At 41.5% G+C, this 16038-nt stretch overlaps 1 protein-coding gene across 3 annotated transcripts in view; it reads left to right on the plus strand.

Annotated features, from left to right (window-relative positions):
* The window catches only part of PARVB (parvin beta), a 52072-nt gene that overhangs the window by 30706 nt on the left and 5328 nt on the right, over positions 1–16038 (plus strand). For all 3 annotated transcript variants that reach the window (XM_063154270.1, XM_063154273.1, XM_063154271.1), the window contains exons 5-12: positions 445–585; positions 941–1056; positions 6248–6306; positions 7906–7925; positions 9133–9194; positions 10389–10457; positions 11342–11443; positions 13010–13082. In XM_063154270.1, coding sequence (XP_063010340.1) covers positions 445–585; positions 941–1056; positions 6248–6306; positions 7906–7925; positions 9133–9194; positions 10389–10457; positions 11342–11443; positions 13010–13082 — 642 coding nt within the window. The remainder of the gene's footprint in view (positions 1–444; positions 586–940; positions 1057–6247; positions 6307–7905; positions 7926–9132; positions 9195–10388; positions 10458–11341; positions 11444–13009; positions 13083–16038) is intronic.

A 16038-nucleotide genomic window follows, 5' to 3' on the forward strand; every position in this document is an offset into this window, starting at 1 on the left:
TGAAATTAAGCTTGTCAAGCTGAAGTAAATGTTCATACAAAATATATCCCACTTATTGTCCTAAACTAGCTTTAAAAAAGTCCTTTGTACCTGTGCAGATTCCTTGTGCAGTGAAGGCTGTATTGTGCCAAATGCTTTTCTGCAGCGAAAGAAAGTGGGAGGTATAATTAATATTGCTGTTAGCTTGATGCCTAGCTGAAAGTTGTTACATATTTTGATATCTGATTGATGAGCATGTTCAGCCAGACTTCACCAGTTTTGTCACATTTTTATTGAAACTGACATATTTTGGTAAAAGTTTTACTTTCAGCTATTTTTCCATCCAAGGAAAATAATTATCTTAGAAAAGTTCTAGTAGACTCCAGTGGTCTGTGCTTATCTCCACACAGTTTAATCTGATTTTGTCTGCCCTTTTTATTTATTTATTTTGTTTTTCAAATGCAGAAAAACTGGCTGACCGTAAACTGAATGTGGCAGAGGTGACACAATCTGAAATTGGTCAGAAGCAGAAGCTGCAGACGGTCTTGGAAGCTGTCCATGATTTACTCCGACCCCATGGCTGGACAATCAAGTGGAATGTTGACTGTAAGAACTTTTACTATATTTTCTGTCTCAGTAAGTGTGTTATCACTTAGGAAGTCTGCTAAGATCATCCTTCCCCAGTATCCTCCAGTGCAGTGGAAAGCAAGTGGTTGGGTTTGCCTGTCTGTGATCAGAGGGGGTTGGGACTTGTAAGTTATGCTTAAAGGAACGGCTGAATGTAGGCTTTGCTACCTGTGAAGTTACATTGTAGGCCTTACTAATTGAGGAAAAAGAGGAAGAAGGATAAAAAGACTGTGTTGACCAAAAGCATTTTTCACTGCCTTTTCCCCCAGAGCTGTTTGTTTAAAATAACACCTCAGTGTCCTTTGACTGGCTTCCTTTCCCTTGTTCCCTGCAGCCATCCATGGCAAGAATTTGATTTCCATCCTGCACCTTCTGGTGGCTTTGGCCATGCATTTCCGAGCTCCCATCCGGCTGCCTGAGCACGTGTCTGTGCAGGTGGTGGTTGTACGGGTGAGTACCAGCTCCTGGCAGGAGCAGAGGGCATTCTGCACGGCTGGGCTGCCCCCACCCACTGCCTCCCATCTTTTTGTCATTCAGAAAATGTGTGTCCCACTTGTTTGGTGAGTCCCGTGCTTGGGAATGCATTTTTGGGTTGCACGTGCTTAAATGAGACCCCAAGGACAGCACATCTTTAGTAGGTTTGGGGCCACCCTTTGCTATTGCAATAGCAAGCTCAAACATGCAGTGGGATTTTGTATAAGGGAGCATTGGGCTTGTAATTTCTGTCACTCTGGTACAGTTTTTTTTGCCATGCATTTTTTGCAGAGAAGCCATTGAAACCTAAACAACACAGCAAGGAGTCTCAGCTCATAAAATCTCCCCAGTCTGGAATGCCTGTTAGCAGTGTGGTTTTTCCCCAATGACTTCATGTGCAGACTTAGACACGTTGTTTTCCTTGGCAAGCCCGATAGACTTTCATCATTTCTTTCACAGTCCTATGTTTTTGTTAGCTTTCCTTAGATATGGGAGAGAGATCTGATCTAAGGAACCCTGACTGCTTCCCCCCTTCCCTAGATACTGCTCTGGTTATTCCTTTCTCTGCTTTGTGTTGACCTTTCCTTCTACAAAGGCTCTACTTTCAAGCACCCGTACCTCTTCTTTTTCCTTGCCTTCTATCCCAGGGAAAGCTTCCCATGGGAACCCAGTTTTTCTCCCAGCTGCTGAACCCCAGGCAGATGTGTTCCAGCTGGCACTCTGCTCTGTTAATTCCTGTTTGCTGTGGCACTTACTCTGCAATTTACTGTTCCAGCTGTGAGTTTCCTTTCAAGAATGAAGAGGATAAAGTGATCCCATGCCCTGTTTTGCAAACCTGGATCCCCTTACAAGATGCAGGGTGGTTGATTAGATGAGCTTCATTTTGCCTTATATTTAATAATGGTGTTTCCAGGTTGCCTGCCTGGATGCACTAGACGTGCAGGGTGTGATGTAAATGAGAAATTGATGGATGTTCCCTGGTTCATAATAAATGTGTGTATTATCTATAGGAGGTGGTTTTGAATTTAAGAACAGTGAGTTAGTTATAAAGTAACATGAATGTAAATAGTAAATAGGAGACAGATTTATTTTTAGATTTCTTTTGTCTGTCTTGGAAAGATAAGGAGGAATATATAAATATAAGCTGGTCAGCAGCTCTCTCACACCCTGATGTGAAAAACCTCCTTCTGCCCAGTACAGTCAAGTGTCTTCTATAACTGCTAAGGCAGAAAAAAATATGAGGTAGAGAGATATAGCCTCCCTTTCCTTGTCCTTAGTTCAAGCTACAGAACCATCCACCTCTACAGCAGAAAGAAGGCTGTGGAGGTTTTCACTTCTTTTCCTGTTGGAGGGATATAGAGGAGACTCCATCTGGCTCACCAGAGTCCCTGGATCTTGAGACTAGATGACAGGGTGACATAAAGGCTGACAAGAAGCTAGGCAGGAGAGAGAGCAACACCTGTGTCCCCAAGGAGTCAGGTGTAGTGGGGGTTAAGTCAAATCCTAGAGGCTCTTGCTCTTGGATCTAGAGCCTGGAGTCCTGGCAATGGGCATGGACACAGCTGGCCCTGTGCAAGAGGAGGCTTCTCTCAGCCCCTAACCCAGTGCTAGGAAAAGCTTGCAACTCTTCATCTTTGTTTATTTAAACGGAAAGCAAAGGGTGGTATGAAACAGAGCGTGTTCATTCTGGAAAAAAAACCTTCTGCCTTCTAGTTTGGTAAACTGAATTTTTGTAGTTCAGCATCCATAATCTAGTCTAAAAATACATGCTGGTTCAGTAACACAGATCTCTTTAAATGAACTTTGTTTGGTCTCTGTTATTCTAATGACAAACAGAATGGTGATGAGGTGAATATTGTTCCTAATCCGAACAAGAAAACTACTATTAAGAAAATTATTGCCACTATTACCAATTGGTTTTGAAGTGATCTCTTGTTACATATCCCAACAATGAACAGGGTTCTGTCAAACTAGATCACAGTTAACATAAGGTGTTAACTGAGAGGTTTTCATTTAAATGCCTCTTTTTGCTTGGATATACATTTGAGGGGGTAAATAAACAGTTTAAGTGACTTCTGTGCAAATCTTTCAGAACTGATCCTGCAGCAAGACAGCCATGCAAGGTGCTGTGGGAGTATGGTGCAGGAACACACCCACATGAAATTTTCAAAACTAGCTAAGTCTCATTTTCATGGGTGACTTTGATTATTTTTATCCACTTGTTGAGCTGTCCTCACACTGTGCAGATTCCTGAGGTGCTTCTTCCCCAAAAGGACTGTGCTTACACCATGAAAATAAAGTGGTTTAGCAAGTGACTGCTCAGCCAAGATGTGTGCATTTCCACAGCCCATCCCAGAGCAATGCAGAGCACCTTATGAGCTTGTGTAAGTGCTATGGGCTCTTTTTTCCTCTTACTTTCAGTGTCCTAATGCACAAAGTGAGATAATATTATGACAGCACATGGGAAGTGTTTATCCAGATCTCCACAGTTCCATGGTAATTCTGCCTTTCCATTAAATCCTTCTCTTCCTTTACCATCTTGCAGTGGCAGACTGAGACTTTCTTAAGGTGCTGCATATGTTTTTTTAATTAAAAATAATTGATTTAGAGTCTGAGAAATATCTGTAGCTCAATCTGGGTCTGTCAAACAATGCACTATCCTTTTTTGTTCTGCACTGTTAGTTTGCTCAGAAACCCACAAGCATTTTGGAGATGACTTTCTGTTTTACCTTCCTTGGCAGGAAGAACCTTTAGCTAGCTATCCATTTTTCCATATTTTGTTGAACAACTACAAGACCAGCCCAGCAGAAAACCACTTATCTTTTTATTACTTCATAATGGCCTCTGTGAGGGGCTATTTCACAATAGCCCCTCTCAAGAGCAGAGTTCCTGAAATAGTTACTTGGAAGTAACTTGAAAACCTCTTTGAAATCAACCTCCAGAACTAGTTTTCTTGCTGGTTTCTTTGTGTGAAGTAGGAAACTGGGGAATCATGGCAATGTATACCCAAGTTATTCAAGAAGCGTCCTGGCAGAGCAAGGGTTCAGGTGGGCCTTCTAGTTAAATTCTGTGAGCAGCTAACTCTAAGTGCTGAGTTGAGAGTCTAGGGTGATACATGCTTTAATGCTGGTGTCACTCAACACATGCCTGTCATTCCAGCCCTCCTCAGTGAGGGCAGGGAGGAGAGAAACTGTTGGTTTTGGTGGTGCTTCCAGTGAGGACTGAAAATACTGAGATTTTCTAGCTGACTCGACTGCCTGTTTTTCTAAATGTAAGCTTGCATGATGAAGAAATGCCCTAATTCAGGAAAACAAAAAATAGTTCTCAGAATTAAGTGGAAAAAATGTGCTAAAGGCTCACTGTATTGGTTATTTTTGCAAGGCTCAGGAATTGTCATCCTTTATGCTTAACTCACGTCAGCCTCATTCTTAAAATTGCAGCATGTCCCAGCTTGGTGCTGCTGGGAGATCTGGGTTATTTTTACAGTAATTCTCTTCTAGTGTGAGTTGCAGACTGAAAGGTCAGAGCCAAGGCAGGATGAAGAATAAATGTGTCTGGTGCCAGTGGTGGAAGGAATCAACATTTTATCAAGGAATGACATTTGCTTTTGGATTGCAAGGTCAGGAGACCTAGGCTTGCTGTGAGAGAAGCATGCTGGGCTGCCTGGGAGGGGGAACAGTGCTTCCTTTTCTACCAGCTGGGCAGCCAGTGCTGGAAACGATTCCTCTTTCTTATCAGGCACTTGGAGGCATTACTCACGAGTCATCACTTACTGAGGTTTTGTTCACAGGTTACACCATCTTCTCCCTGGGGTTCAGGGTGCCTGGAAGGTCCTGAGCCCTGTGTTAATAAAGCAGAGACGTGGTGGGATGGAATAAAGGCAGCATTGTTTTGTATGCAGGAAAACACTGCCCTGTCAGATGCCTCCTCATTTTTCCATCCATGCTGTCATGCTGGCTTTTCCCCCAAAGCTCCTGGCGCTGTTCCCATGGCTCCCTCGGGAGAGCAGGATGAGATAGGAGTGTGATAGGGAAGTGAGGGCTGTGCAGACGTGGCCAGCTGGCAGCACAAAGCCCCGGCAGGCATGGAGCTGTTACAGCTCCCTCCCTTCCAGCAGCTCTGCCTGCCTTCATTACTTCAGTAGGGAGTGGAGGGGCAGGAGCTCTTCTTACAGGTTTTTAGATTTCAATTCTCATTTCTCAAACTGCTTCTGGGGAAGGATGTGTTTCTCCTCAAAGCTGTTCTCCCTAATAAGTTCTTGCTTGAGGTTTGACTGAGATGGTAAAGATGTGCAGAGCTTGTGCCTGGGGGAGTTGTTTCCCTTAGCCCTCCCCTAAGTCATTCTGACAGAGCTGGTTCTGAGATGGCTGCTGAGATTTGAGCTCTTTCTGTCAGCTTTTTGAGCACGCAGAAGGGAGGAAAGAAATTCCTCTATTCAGGCATAGTTTTGAAAGGAACCTGTGGAGATGCTAAGTGAGTTTTTTCACTCAGGTGAAAGCACTTCCACCCTCTGAGGTATTTTGAAACTGTCTCAACACATGCTATTTCTCTTGAGTAGTGACTCCTTATTCATGCAGAAAATTATGCGAAGGAGAGACAACCTGGTATCAGGGAAGTGCTGAAATCATTAGCTGAGCTTTTTGTGCTCCCTGTGTTTCCTTGGAGGATGTGTGTGTCCGTGTCAGGTGTGTGGCAGTGGCCCCAAGTGCCATGCCTGCTCTAGGAGAGCTGTGCAGCACTCTGGAGCCCTGGCCTGGGCACAGCCATCCGTGTCATTTCAGTCCCAGAAGAGTCAGGCTGCCAGATGTGCTGAGCTGCTGGCAGGCACTGTGACACGACCAGCTGCCCTGCAGGGATCTAAAGTGGGGCTGACAAACTCCAAACTGTTTTCCAGGCATGATGTTCACTGTGGTCTGAGGAGGAGGAGGAGGATTGCCAGTGAGGCGGTTAGCTGCAAATAGAGGTGCAAACACACATTTCTCAAACATCCTTGTGGCTGTCAGCCTGATCAATGCCACTGTTCTGGGGATGAATTCTCCTGTGTCAGCTGTTTCACCTCTGCCTTTGTGAAACTTAGTGAATTCGTCCAGTTCTGTCCTCTGGTGCTCTGAAAGATGCTGAATGAGCCTCTGATGAGCTTCTTTGCTAATTCCATCTTCCTTTCCAGAAACGTGAAGGCCTCCTTCAGACCACTCATGTTTCAGAGGAGCTGACGACCACGACAGAGTAAGCACAAAACACTTCTGTGCAGGATGTGAGACCATTTCTAAGCATGAGGGAGAAGTTTAATCATCCCCCATTCTTGCTAAATTAATGAAATCCTTTCATGTGGTGTTTTTTTAACTACATGAAGATGACTTGGTCTCTGAAAATATGCTACAATGGAGAAGTGTCCTCTGGAAATTCTTGTCTCCTAGAAGCTTTTAACTGAAAGTGACTTATGTGAGTCTTTTTCCCCCCCTGCCTACTGGATGTAGCTATATATATGCTTTCTGCTTAGTGCTATTTTCTCTATGAAATGAAGGGCTAATGTAGATATTTTGGGGGAGAATTAGTTTGAAAAAAGGCAATTCTTTGACATAGCTCCCTAAACTGAAGTGATGCAGTTAGAACTGTAAGGAGAGAAGAGCTCAGCAAAAATAAATAAATAACCCTCTTCCCTCTCCAGTTTTTGTACCAGCTTACTTTGCTGTATGTTTTTACAGTCCTTTTTGTAAAGAGAAGGCTAGACATACATTTTGGCTTCAACTGAAAGCTGAGGTTTTCCTTCACATGGCCTGAAGGCAGCTTTTCTAAGAGGGGCTTACATGAACCCTCCCTCAGTGTATCCGTGTATTGGCTCCCTGTAGAGTTGGCTCTGCTTCCCATGGCTTTGAAGATAAAATGAAGCACCATGTGGTGCTTAGTGGGGAAGATCTTTCAGATGGAAACACACAGAAATGAGATCATAACATCTCTGTGTGGACATTAAAGATCTCATAGTGGTTTTTGTAGGATCAGAGCTCTGGCTCAGGTTTGTGGGCCAAAATTCCTCCTCTCTCTCCTATGCCCTTGAACAACGCAGTGAGCTTGTGCTCTCCTCCAGATGTGCTTTGCAAGATGTGATCTGCAGGCTGGGGCTTGGACATTTTTTAGCAAGAAAGATGTTTGCAGATTTGCCTGTGTGTTTTTTATACATATATTTTATGGAGCTAATTAATATTACGCAGTATTAGGAGGTTACTGCTTAATGTGTTGCATATCCAGACACAAGTACACCTATGGAAAATGCAGTGATCAGCAGAATCCAACATTCACTGAATACTTTCCAATTCCTCTGTGCAAATCAGGGCCTGATTCTCAGCTGATAAACATCTGCATGTCTGGTGATGTCACTGGCTATGTATGCATTTCATACATGGCAGTTTTATTTACATAATGTTCACACAGAATGTGTTTTCTTCAGAGAAAACAGGTTAAAGTGAGATAGATGGCTTTGCTTCTTGTAAGCTGTGTGGTTTAGATTATATTTGTGGAAATACACATACAAGCACTTTTAGTCACTCACCCTTCATCATAAAAAGTACGGATAAGAAGTCATAATTGTGTGCAAAATGTAATTAAGTATTTCCATTAATTTCAAATGGATTTCCCTGACTTCCTTGGTGCTCTGCTGGGGGCATTCCTGCAGCACATTGGGTCTGTTCTGTGATGTGCTCAGACCCCTGAGTCTGCACAAGTTGTTGGCCCTCTGCATATTAAAGGACAACTCCTTTTAGGGCCATTCTCTTCCCAGACTGATTATTCATGAACTAACTTCATGTTTTTGAATTCTCTGACTTGCAGGATGATGATGGGAAGATTTGGTAAGTAACAACTCTGAATTTTTTTTTTTTGTTTGATTTGTGTCAGGCACAGAAATCTGGTAATTTTTTTCTTTCAGCAGACCAAGACAATGGGTTGAGCAATTCCACTGGAATGTGTTGTGGGGGCAGGTTTTGTTACTCCATGCAGATATGGAGCATAATGGGTAGGACCAGGACCATTCCTTTGCATGGAGGATCTTATCTCCTTTGTAGTTTCTAGATTTTGAAGTTTAGGCCTTACCAACTGTATGTCTGGTCTTCTAAACAAAACCCATTTCTTTTGCTGTTGCTGCCAAGAGATTTCCTTTTTTGAATTTCTTTTTTTTTTTAGAAGCATTAAGTAATTTCTCATGTTAAGAAGTATGCTCCTGTAACGGATGAAAAGAAGTAATTTATTTTCTTTATTTGCCTATTATGTCAAAACTATCATTTCTTTTCTTGCAGCATATCTACATTAAATATTAAAAAGGCACTGGAAAATAAGTAATGTCAGGGAGCTATAGGGGCTAAATAATGTAACTTCAGATACCAAAAGAATTTAGATAATGAATGTTTGTTTATTTGACAGTAGAAAACTATTAAAATGTGTTCTGTAAATAAAAAGTATTTGATCCTGGAAAAACTGTTAAAAACTATGTTGAAAACAGAATTGATTAGATATTGATAGACAGTGCTTTGAAGGTAGAAACATAATTTGAATCTTTATGCTGTCTGTAGGCTTTGCTCTTCTTACACTGCTGAAACAGAATTCCCTTGAGTTCAGTTCTAGGCTTTATTGATGTCAGGGATACTACCAGTAATTTTAAATTAACCTAATTAATGTCTGAATTTGACACTGAATGTGGATGCAACCATAGCTGTTTAAGTTAGGATTGGGATATAGTCAGAATTTGTGTTTCATTTTAATTTTTCTTTCATCCACATATTTTGTGTACCAATTTTGAAAGGCAGAGAAGTGAAATCGGTGAATATTTTTTAGTTAGTGAATTCAGTTAGAAATCAGTGAATTTATTTTCAGTTACTTCTGAAATTCCCAGGGCAGTTTGCTCTTGCATATAGCCAGACACCAAAATAGAGTGCTTTTAGCTTGGGTCTCTGTTACGTGACTTTCTGAGGAGAAAAACCTTTAGGTTTTGGACAGGAAACCTGCTTTCCACACTTGTGCTATTGGAGGTGTTCTGATTTTAATTTTTTTCCCCCAAACCAGAGCGTGATGCCTTTGACACTCTTTTTGATCATGCACCAGACAAGCTCAGCGTAGTCAAAAAGGTAAAAAGTAAAATCCTAGCTTTATTTTCCACAATTTATTTATTGCAATGTTTTTGTGCTTTTGGAAAGATATTCAGAAGCATCCAGCAAATAACAGAAGAAGAATTTGAAGTAGTGAAAGGGGTGTTTATCCCCAAGGATCACTGTGTCAAAGCCAGGTGATGTTTTCCAAATGTAAAAATGTGACTCACCCTTAAAGAAGTTTGCTAATATAAAGCTTTTGTAAAAGAGCTGCTTTTGCCCAGGTGCTAAGCACTTATTCCCATGGTCCCTTGGTTTGTCCTTTAAGGCTGAGCATCATTGCACAGCATGTCCATCCATATTTTTGGCATGGCTTTGTGTTAGAGCAGAGGGGTAATGTAGCTGTTTATCTCTCTCTGCCAGCTCTTGCTGCTTTGGGGGAATATATAAGAGACTCCATGTAGTTCCATCAGATAGTTGCAGCCTGGCTGTTAAGCTGCTTATTAGGAGAGCAGTATGTGAAGATCAGTGTTGTAAAATGTCCCTTCCCCTTGTGTGAAATAAAGGATGTGTGCTTTTAAAATAATGCTTTGAAGTCTCAGGAAGATTTTTATCTTTCCAGCCTGAAATGTCTTTTAGAAAAGTCCTTTTAAGTGGATAAAGAACTAACTTAACTCTTTGCACACAATAAAAGTGGTAACACTGTGCTATGTGTCCCTTCTGTAAGTGGTGTAAGTGGGCTGACAGATCTCTGTGCTTCAATCCATTGGCACAGGTCTGGTTTGTAATGGCAGGATTTGCATCAGGAATAGGAATCCCAGACCTGGGCTACATCCTGGCTGTAATCCATGTGCTGATTGCACACATCCCTCCAGGAACAGAGTTGTGTGCACACCACTGTGCTGTTGGCACCTTCAAGAACCTTAATAAATTACTGGGGACAGTAAATGCACCTAGTGCCCACTTCATCTTCGGGCTCTGATGTCATCACAACACTTTCCCAGGCCACTAAAGTTTGCCTGATGTGCTGGGAAAGCTGCATGTAACAGCACCATCTGCTGAATTCTGGCATCTGGTGCAAACAAATAAGTCCTGCATACTTATATGTGCAAAAGCAGGCAGCAAACATGCCTATTGTGTTTTTAAAAATGTCTTCAAAGATTATGTTAGCTCTTTCACCTCAGCACTGAGTGTAGTGTCTGACATCACTGTTTCTGCTGTTTTTTTTAATAGTCTCTGATCACCTTTGTGAACAAACACTTGAATAAACTCAATTTGGAAGTAACAGAGTTGGAAACCCAGGTAGGAAGCTTTGTCTTCTTGGATGTAGTCTGTGTAAATTGCAGATTTTCAAACATGGCTTGGCTAAGAAGAAGCAGATCTTCTTTCCAGAGTTTACTGAGCCATATCTTACTGTCCCAGCAAAATGATAAGCACAGTATCCAGAGAACTATACCAGGAGTATGGGTAATTCATTTGAGCCTGGCTTGGTGTAATACCAGTCATTCATTCACTGCTATTTTACAGCTTTGCTGAAATAAATGGGCAACTGGATTTGATCTGTCACAAGAAATTGTTGCCTCAGACATACCCAAGAATTTGATTTTTAGAGGATGTCACATGTGCCATATCATGATCACAAGTGGGAAGTCTTAGAACTGCATAACATTATCCCCCTTAGCCACTCAGTAGCCATCTGGTCTGGTAGGAGCACTGAATAGGGTGGCTGAAAATATGTAGGATTTTATTCAGTATTTTCTGAAACCATAAACAATCTATTTTGACTTTGGGGAAAAAATTCTTTTATTAAATTCAACTTCGTACCTGTGACAGGGGAGACTTATTTTCAAGATTTGATTAAGGGCAAAGATTTGAATGTCTAACACACACAATTTAAGAGGGATTGTGGTTGAAATTACCTGATACTGTAGCAGTAGGACTGGGAGCATATAATGTGCCCCAGGAAGTTTGGGGTTTTTTTAACTACTGCTGTGAAGTTGGCAGGATTCCTCAAGCAAATTAAATGAACATGAGGAAAGCAAGAAAAGACTCCTGAACCATCTCACACTTCTGTGCTAGCAAAAAAAAAAAATCATCTAAATACATAATTTGGGCCAAGCATTCTTTCTTCTTGTTTATGAATGGTGATTTACAAACAGATGCTTTCTCCTCATATTTCTCTTTAGTTTGCAGATGGTGTTTACTTGGTTTTGCTCATGGGTCTCCTTGAGGACTATTTTGTTCCTCTTCACAACTTCTACTTAACACCTGAAAGTTTTGATCAAAAGGTGGGTAGAAACTCCAGGTTATGCTCTTTTTGCATTATTATCACATGGTTTTTTCCAATTGTTTTATCTTTTCTCCTTGTGCCAGGTGAAACTGAAGCTGGTATATTTTCTTCTGAAGATCTAGCAAATAGGCTGTGGCACTTGATGGTTAAAACCTCTAAAAATTATGAAATGAATGGGTAAATTCCTCATAGTTAAGGAAGAAAGATACTCTGTTCCTGGCATCAGACAACACATAAAGCTTACTAAAGTCCGGGGTGAATGAATACAGTAATGAGTGCTCTGTACTGTATAGTACTTTGCATAACCAAAGTAATTTTTTAGATTGTAGTACTGCCTGAAATGTGCTTCTTGTGCTCACAATGAGAAAAGTATTTAGGCTGTGTTTTCATGTCACAACCAAAAGTTTGCCTCTGTCTGCACTTGATCCCAGACCTGCACATGCATCTGTGTATCTTTGGTGATGGTGTATCAGAATACCCTGAGCCTGGTCCTGCTGCAGTCCTGCAGGTGCCCCCTGCTTTTCATTGTGCCAGGTTCTGCAGGGCAGAGGACAGGTTTTGTGTTGGCTGAGCTGCAGCAGGAGGGGGCTAGGTCAAAAAGGGAAACATTGGCTAAAGTTTAAAGATGGAATGCTTTGTGAGTGATTTTAAAATGGGGTTTTCATATTGGCTCCTGCACACGTTGTTGCTCTCAGCCCCTCAGCAAAGGTGCATCTCTGGGAAGGATAGTTCTCTACTACATCTCACACATCTCTTAGTGCTTTTTCTTGCTTCTTTATCCCATTGTCTTCAATTTTTGCTCTTGTTGAAATGCAGGATGCTGAGTTGCAGCCAGCATCTGTTTGGTTACGATTTTATTACTAATGGTTGGAATTCATAAAGATTATCCAGTATTACAGAAGTGTGGTTTTGTTTGGAGACTTAGCCTTGAGGAATGGAGATTTGTAAATTGAAGAAGGAGAGGTAGACTCTGTGTTTTGGGGGGGAAAAATATCATGTTGGAAGTGATTGGTGTTGTCACAATGAATAAGGAGGAACTGCAGCAGGTAAAAGAGATTATTAATAAAGTCCTGAGTAGTAAACTATGTCTCTCCAGAACTGTCATGTGCAGTGACAAAACTGCACAGAATTCATAATGTTAATTACCTTGCCTAAATTTCAGTAAGTGTGGACAAGAAATCTGCTATGCAGATCTCTTTAAATTGTAATTTTTGTTCCTCAAAGGAGAGATTAAATGAAGACACCTGCCTTCTTTCACTTTCTCTTTTGGTCCATTTTCTTTTCTCGGAATTTGTGCAACTGTGTTATCTCCAGGGGCTTGTTCAGAAACTCTTTATGTACAGTTGTGCTTAGCTTATTTTGCAGATTCTCTGCCACCCAGGAGCTGCTGTCACCAAGCACTTTATAGTTCTGCTATGCTTAATCATGTAAATGTTTAATATTGATTTAAATAGAATTATTATTTAAATAGAAGTACAGAGAGAATAAAGCTTCTAAAAAAATTTGATTAAAGGCTTTTGATGCCTATATAACTCTGAGATTCTAAACCTTTTATATCTTTCAGGTGCACAATGTTTCTTTTGCTTTTGAGCTGATGCAAGATGGAGGCCTGAAGAAGCCAAAAGCTCGACCTGAAGGTATGGATGTGCCACGTGGCTTTCAACTGTATATAAAGTCATCAGGGCATGTTTATTTCAAGTGCAATTCCATTCAAAGTAGTAATAGTACCACAAAGTGGAGCTATGAATGGGCCCCTTGAGGGTTTTCCAAAGGATTCACTGTCTGTGCCTGGGGTATATCCTGCCCATGCTTCTTGTCTGGAGCAGATTCACTGAGGTGTCCAAGTGGAGCTTTAGTGAGTCATTCAAGAGCTGTTCTGTGCTACATGATAAATTCAGCTAGTGTTTTCAATAACAATCCAAGCAGAAAGCTTTTCATGGTCTAATTCTCGTAATTCTTGCAGCTGGTGCTAGTCTGGACTCCTGTGATTGGATTTCAGTGACATATAACTGGATGGCTTTAAGGGTTTTTTTAGGAGAACCAGTACAAAAAATCTTCATTTATGTGGATGTAGGGGTTGGAACTAAAAAGTGTAAAACCCAGGTTTTCCCGTTAAGTCTCTGAACTTCAAAATTATTTAATAACTTTAATAATTGATGAGGTCTGCATTGTTCCTTGCACTAGGGATAAAAAGAGGAATTAAAACTTTATGACTGCTAAATGAGCAATTTTTATTCCTGATGTTACAGACTTTGTGTTACAAGCTTCTGCATAACAGAGGAGAATGAGGACCCCGCAAGAAACATTTGTTCTGACTTAAAATGGGAAAAATTGTGATAATAAATAAATTAACAAAGAGTGGAGATGGTTGAAGAAGGGAGAAAAGGCAAAAGACAGTATTAAATGGCTTATACATGCTCTCAGTACATTGTTGTAAACTGGAGAATGAAAAGTGCTCCTGAAGAATGCTGAAAAGAATGATGAAAACCAGAAGAGGTTACATTTTCATGAGGCTTTCTTACATTATCATGAATAGTAAAACACTATACCAGATCTTGCTTGTGGAGATTCAATAAGGAGCAAAATATGCTTTTAAGTGTTTTACTGGTTGAAAATGTAATTAATATAAGCTGGAGAGCCAAATTAGCTCGTACAACATTCCTTTTTTGCTTTTTGCTGCTGCAAGATGTACCATCTCTTGTGTGTTTTCCTTCCTCTTCTCTGTGTGTGGCCATTCCTGGCAGCAGTTCCCAGCTGTTGGAGTGAGTGTGCTCGTGTGGTATCTGTGAAACTGACTGCGGCTCCTGAAAAACTGCTCCCCTGGAGAGGACAGTCACATCTTGGGAATGGCTTGTCACCGTAGTGTCATTTGTAGGATCTCATCATGTATTGCAATATGTCTTTCACAGAACAGTAATTAATTTTGACAGAGAATCTTAAGTTCTGCCAAAGAATTCTGTGTATAGTTATGCTCTGTTAATGCCACACTCTGATCCATTGTTGGTCATCAATAGGCTGGGAAGCCTGTCAGGTGAATCCATGCTCTTTAGCATGAATTGGGTAGTAAATGCCTCTTGGATTAGAATCATAGAATTGGAAAAGACCTCTAAGACCATTGAATTCAAGCATTAACCCAGAGCCATCATGTTCACCACTAAGCCACATACCCAAGTGGCACATCTACACAGCTTCTAAATTCCTGCAGGGATGGGGGGTGCACCACTTCCCTGGGCAGCCTGTTTTGATGCTTGGCAACCCTTTTGCTGAAGGAATTTTCCCAATACTCAGTTGGGGAAACCTGCCCTGATACAACTTGAGGCCATTTCCTCTCATCCTGTCCCTTGTTCCCTGGGAGCAGGGCCTGACTCCCCCAGCTGTCCCCTCCTGTCAGGGAGTTGTGCAGAGCCAGAAGGGCCCCTCTGAGCCTCCTTTTCTCCAGGCTGAGCCCCCCCAGCTCCCTCAGCCCCTCCTGCTGCTCCAGCCCCTTCCCCAGCTCCGTTCCCTTCTCTGGACAGGCTCCAGCCTCTCAATGTCATTTCTGATGTGAGATTCCCAAAACTGCCCCCAGGATTTGAGGTAGTGGGCTGTGGCAATGTTCACAGGGGTCCCAGGATGAGGGAAGAGATGAGAATCTTGACTCCATGTTTCAGAAGGCTGATTTATTATTTTATGATATATATTATATTAAAAGAAAATTATATACTGAAACTATACTAAAGGACAAGAGAAAGGAGACATCAGAAGGCTTGAAAGGAATAGAAAGGAATGATAATAAAATCTTGTGACTGCTCACAGCCTCAACACAAGTGACTGTCATTGGTCATCAAGTGAAAAGAATTTCACATGCTGGGTAAACAATTCTCCAAATCACATTCCAAAGCAGCAAAACATGGAGAAGCTGAAGCTTCTCATCTTCTCAGGAGAAAAGACTCTGACAAAAGGATTTTTCATAAAATATGTCTGTGAAAGTGGGCCTTTCTGTCCAACCAGTTTAATTACTTGTAGGATTTAAGGAAAAACATTGTCTAGAGCAGAACATTGTTTTTATCCCCACAGCTCATGCTTCTGCAGTGCTTGGAAGAAATAGGTCCTGTTAAATCTTGCATGTGTCTGTGTACAGGTGTAAACAGAAAGAGACCATACAGGTCATCTCCTCTTCTCTGTTCTTCCAGCCAAATTCAGTGGATTGGGCCAGCAGCAGAACTTGGTGCTGAGTTACTGCAGCAGAACTATGTTGTGGTAGATTAATTTAGTATCCTCTAATGAGGTTGTTATGGACTGTGAGAGTTTTAAATTAATGGATTATTTTAAAGTAATTTTAGAGTGTATGGTCACTTTCAGTTAACATTTTATTAGTTGTTGCTGTTGGTAATGGTATAGCTGTGCACATTTGTGGTGGTTTGACCAGGAAGAAGTGGGAATTCTGGGATGTTGTGGTCAAACCAATGGGTGCTTGAATTTTGATATTGGCACCTGGTGTAGCCAGTGGGTTTTGGACACACCTCCGAGAACACCCAGGGGTTAAAAGCAGAGCTTCGGCGCTGGGAGGCTCTCTTGGGACTTCGAGGGACGGAGGTCGGATCTCCCTTCCCC

This window comes from Melospiza melodia, chromosome 4 (genome assembly GCF_035770615.1).
Source record: "Melospiza melodia melodia isolate bMelMel2 chromosome 4, bMelMel2.pri, whole genome shotgun sequence".
Classification (NCBI taxonomy): domain Eukaryota; kingdom Metazoa; phylum Chordata; class Aves; order Passeriformes; family Passerellidae; genus Melospiza; species Melospiza melodia.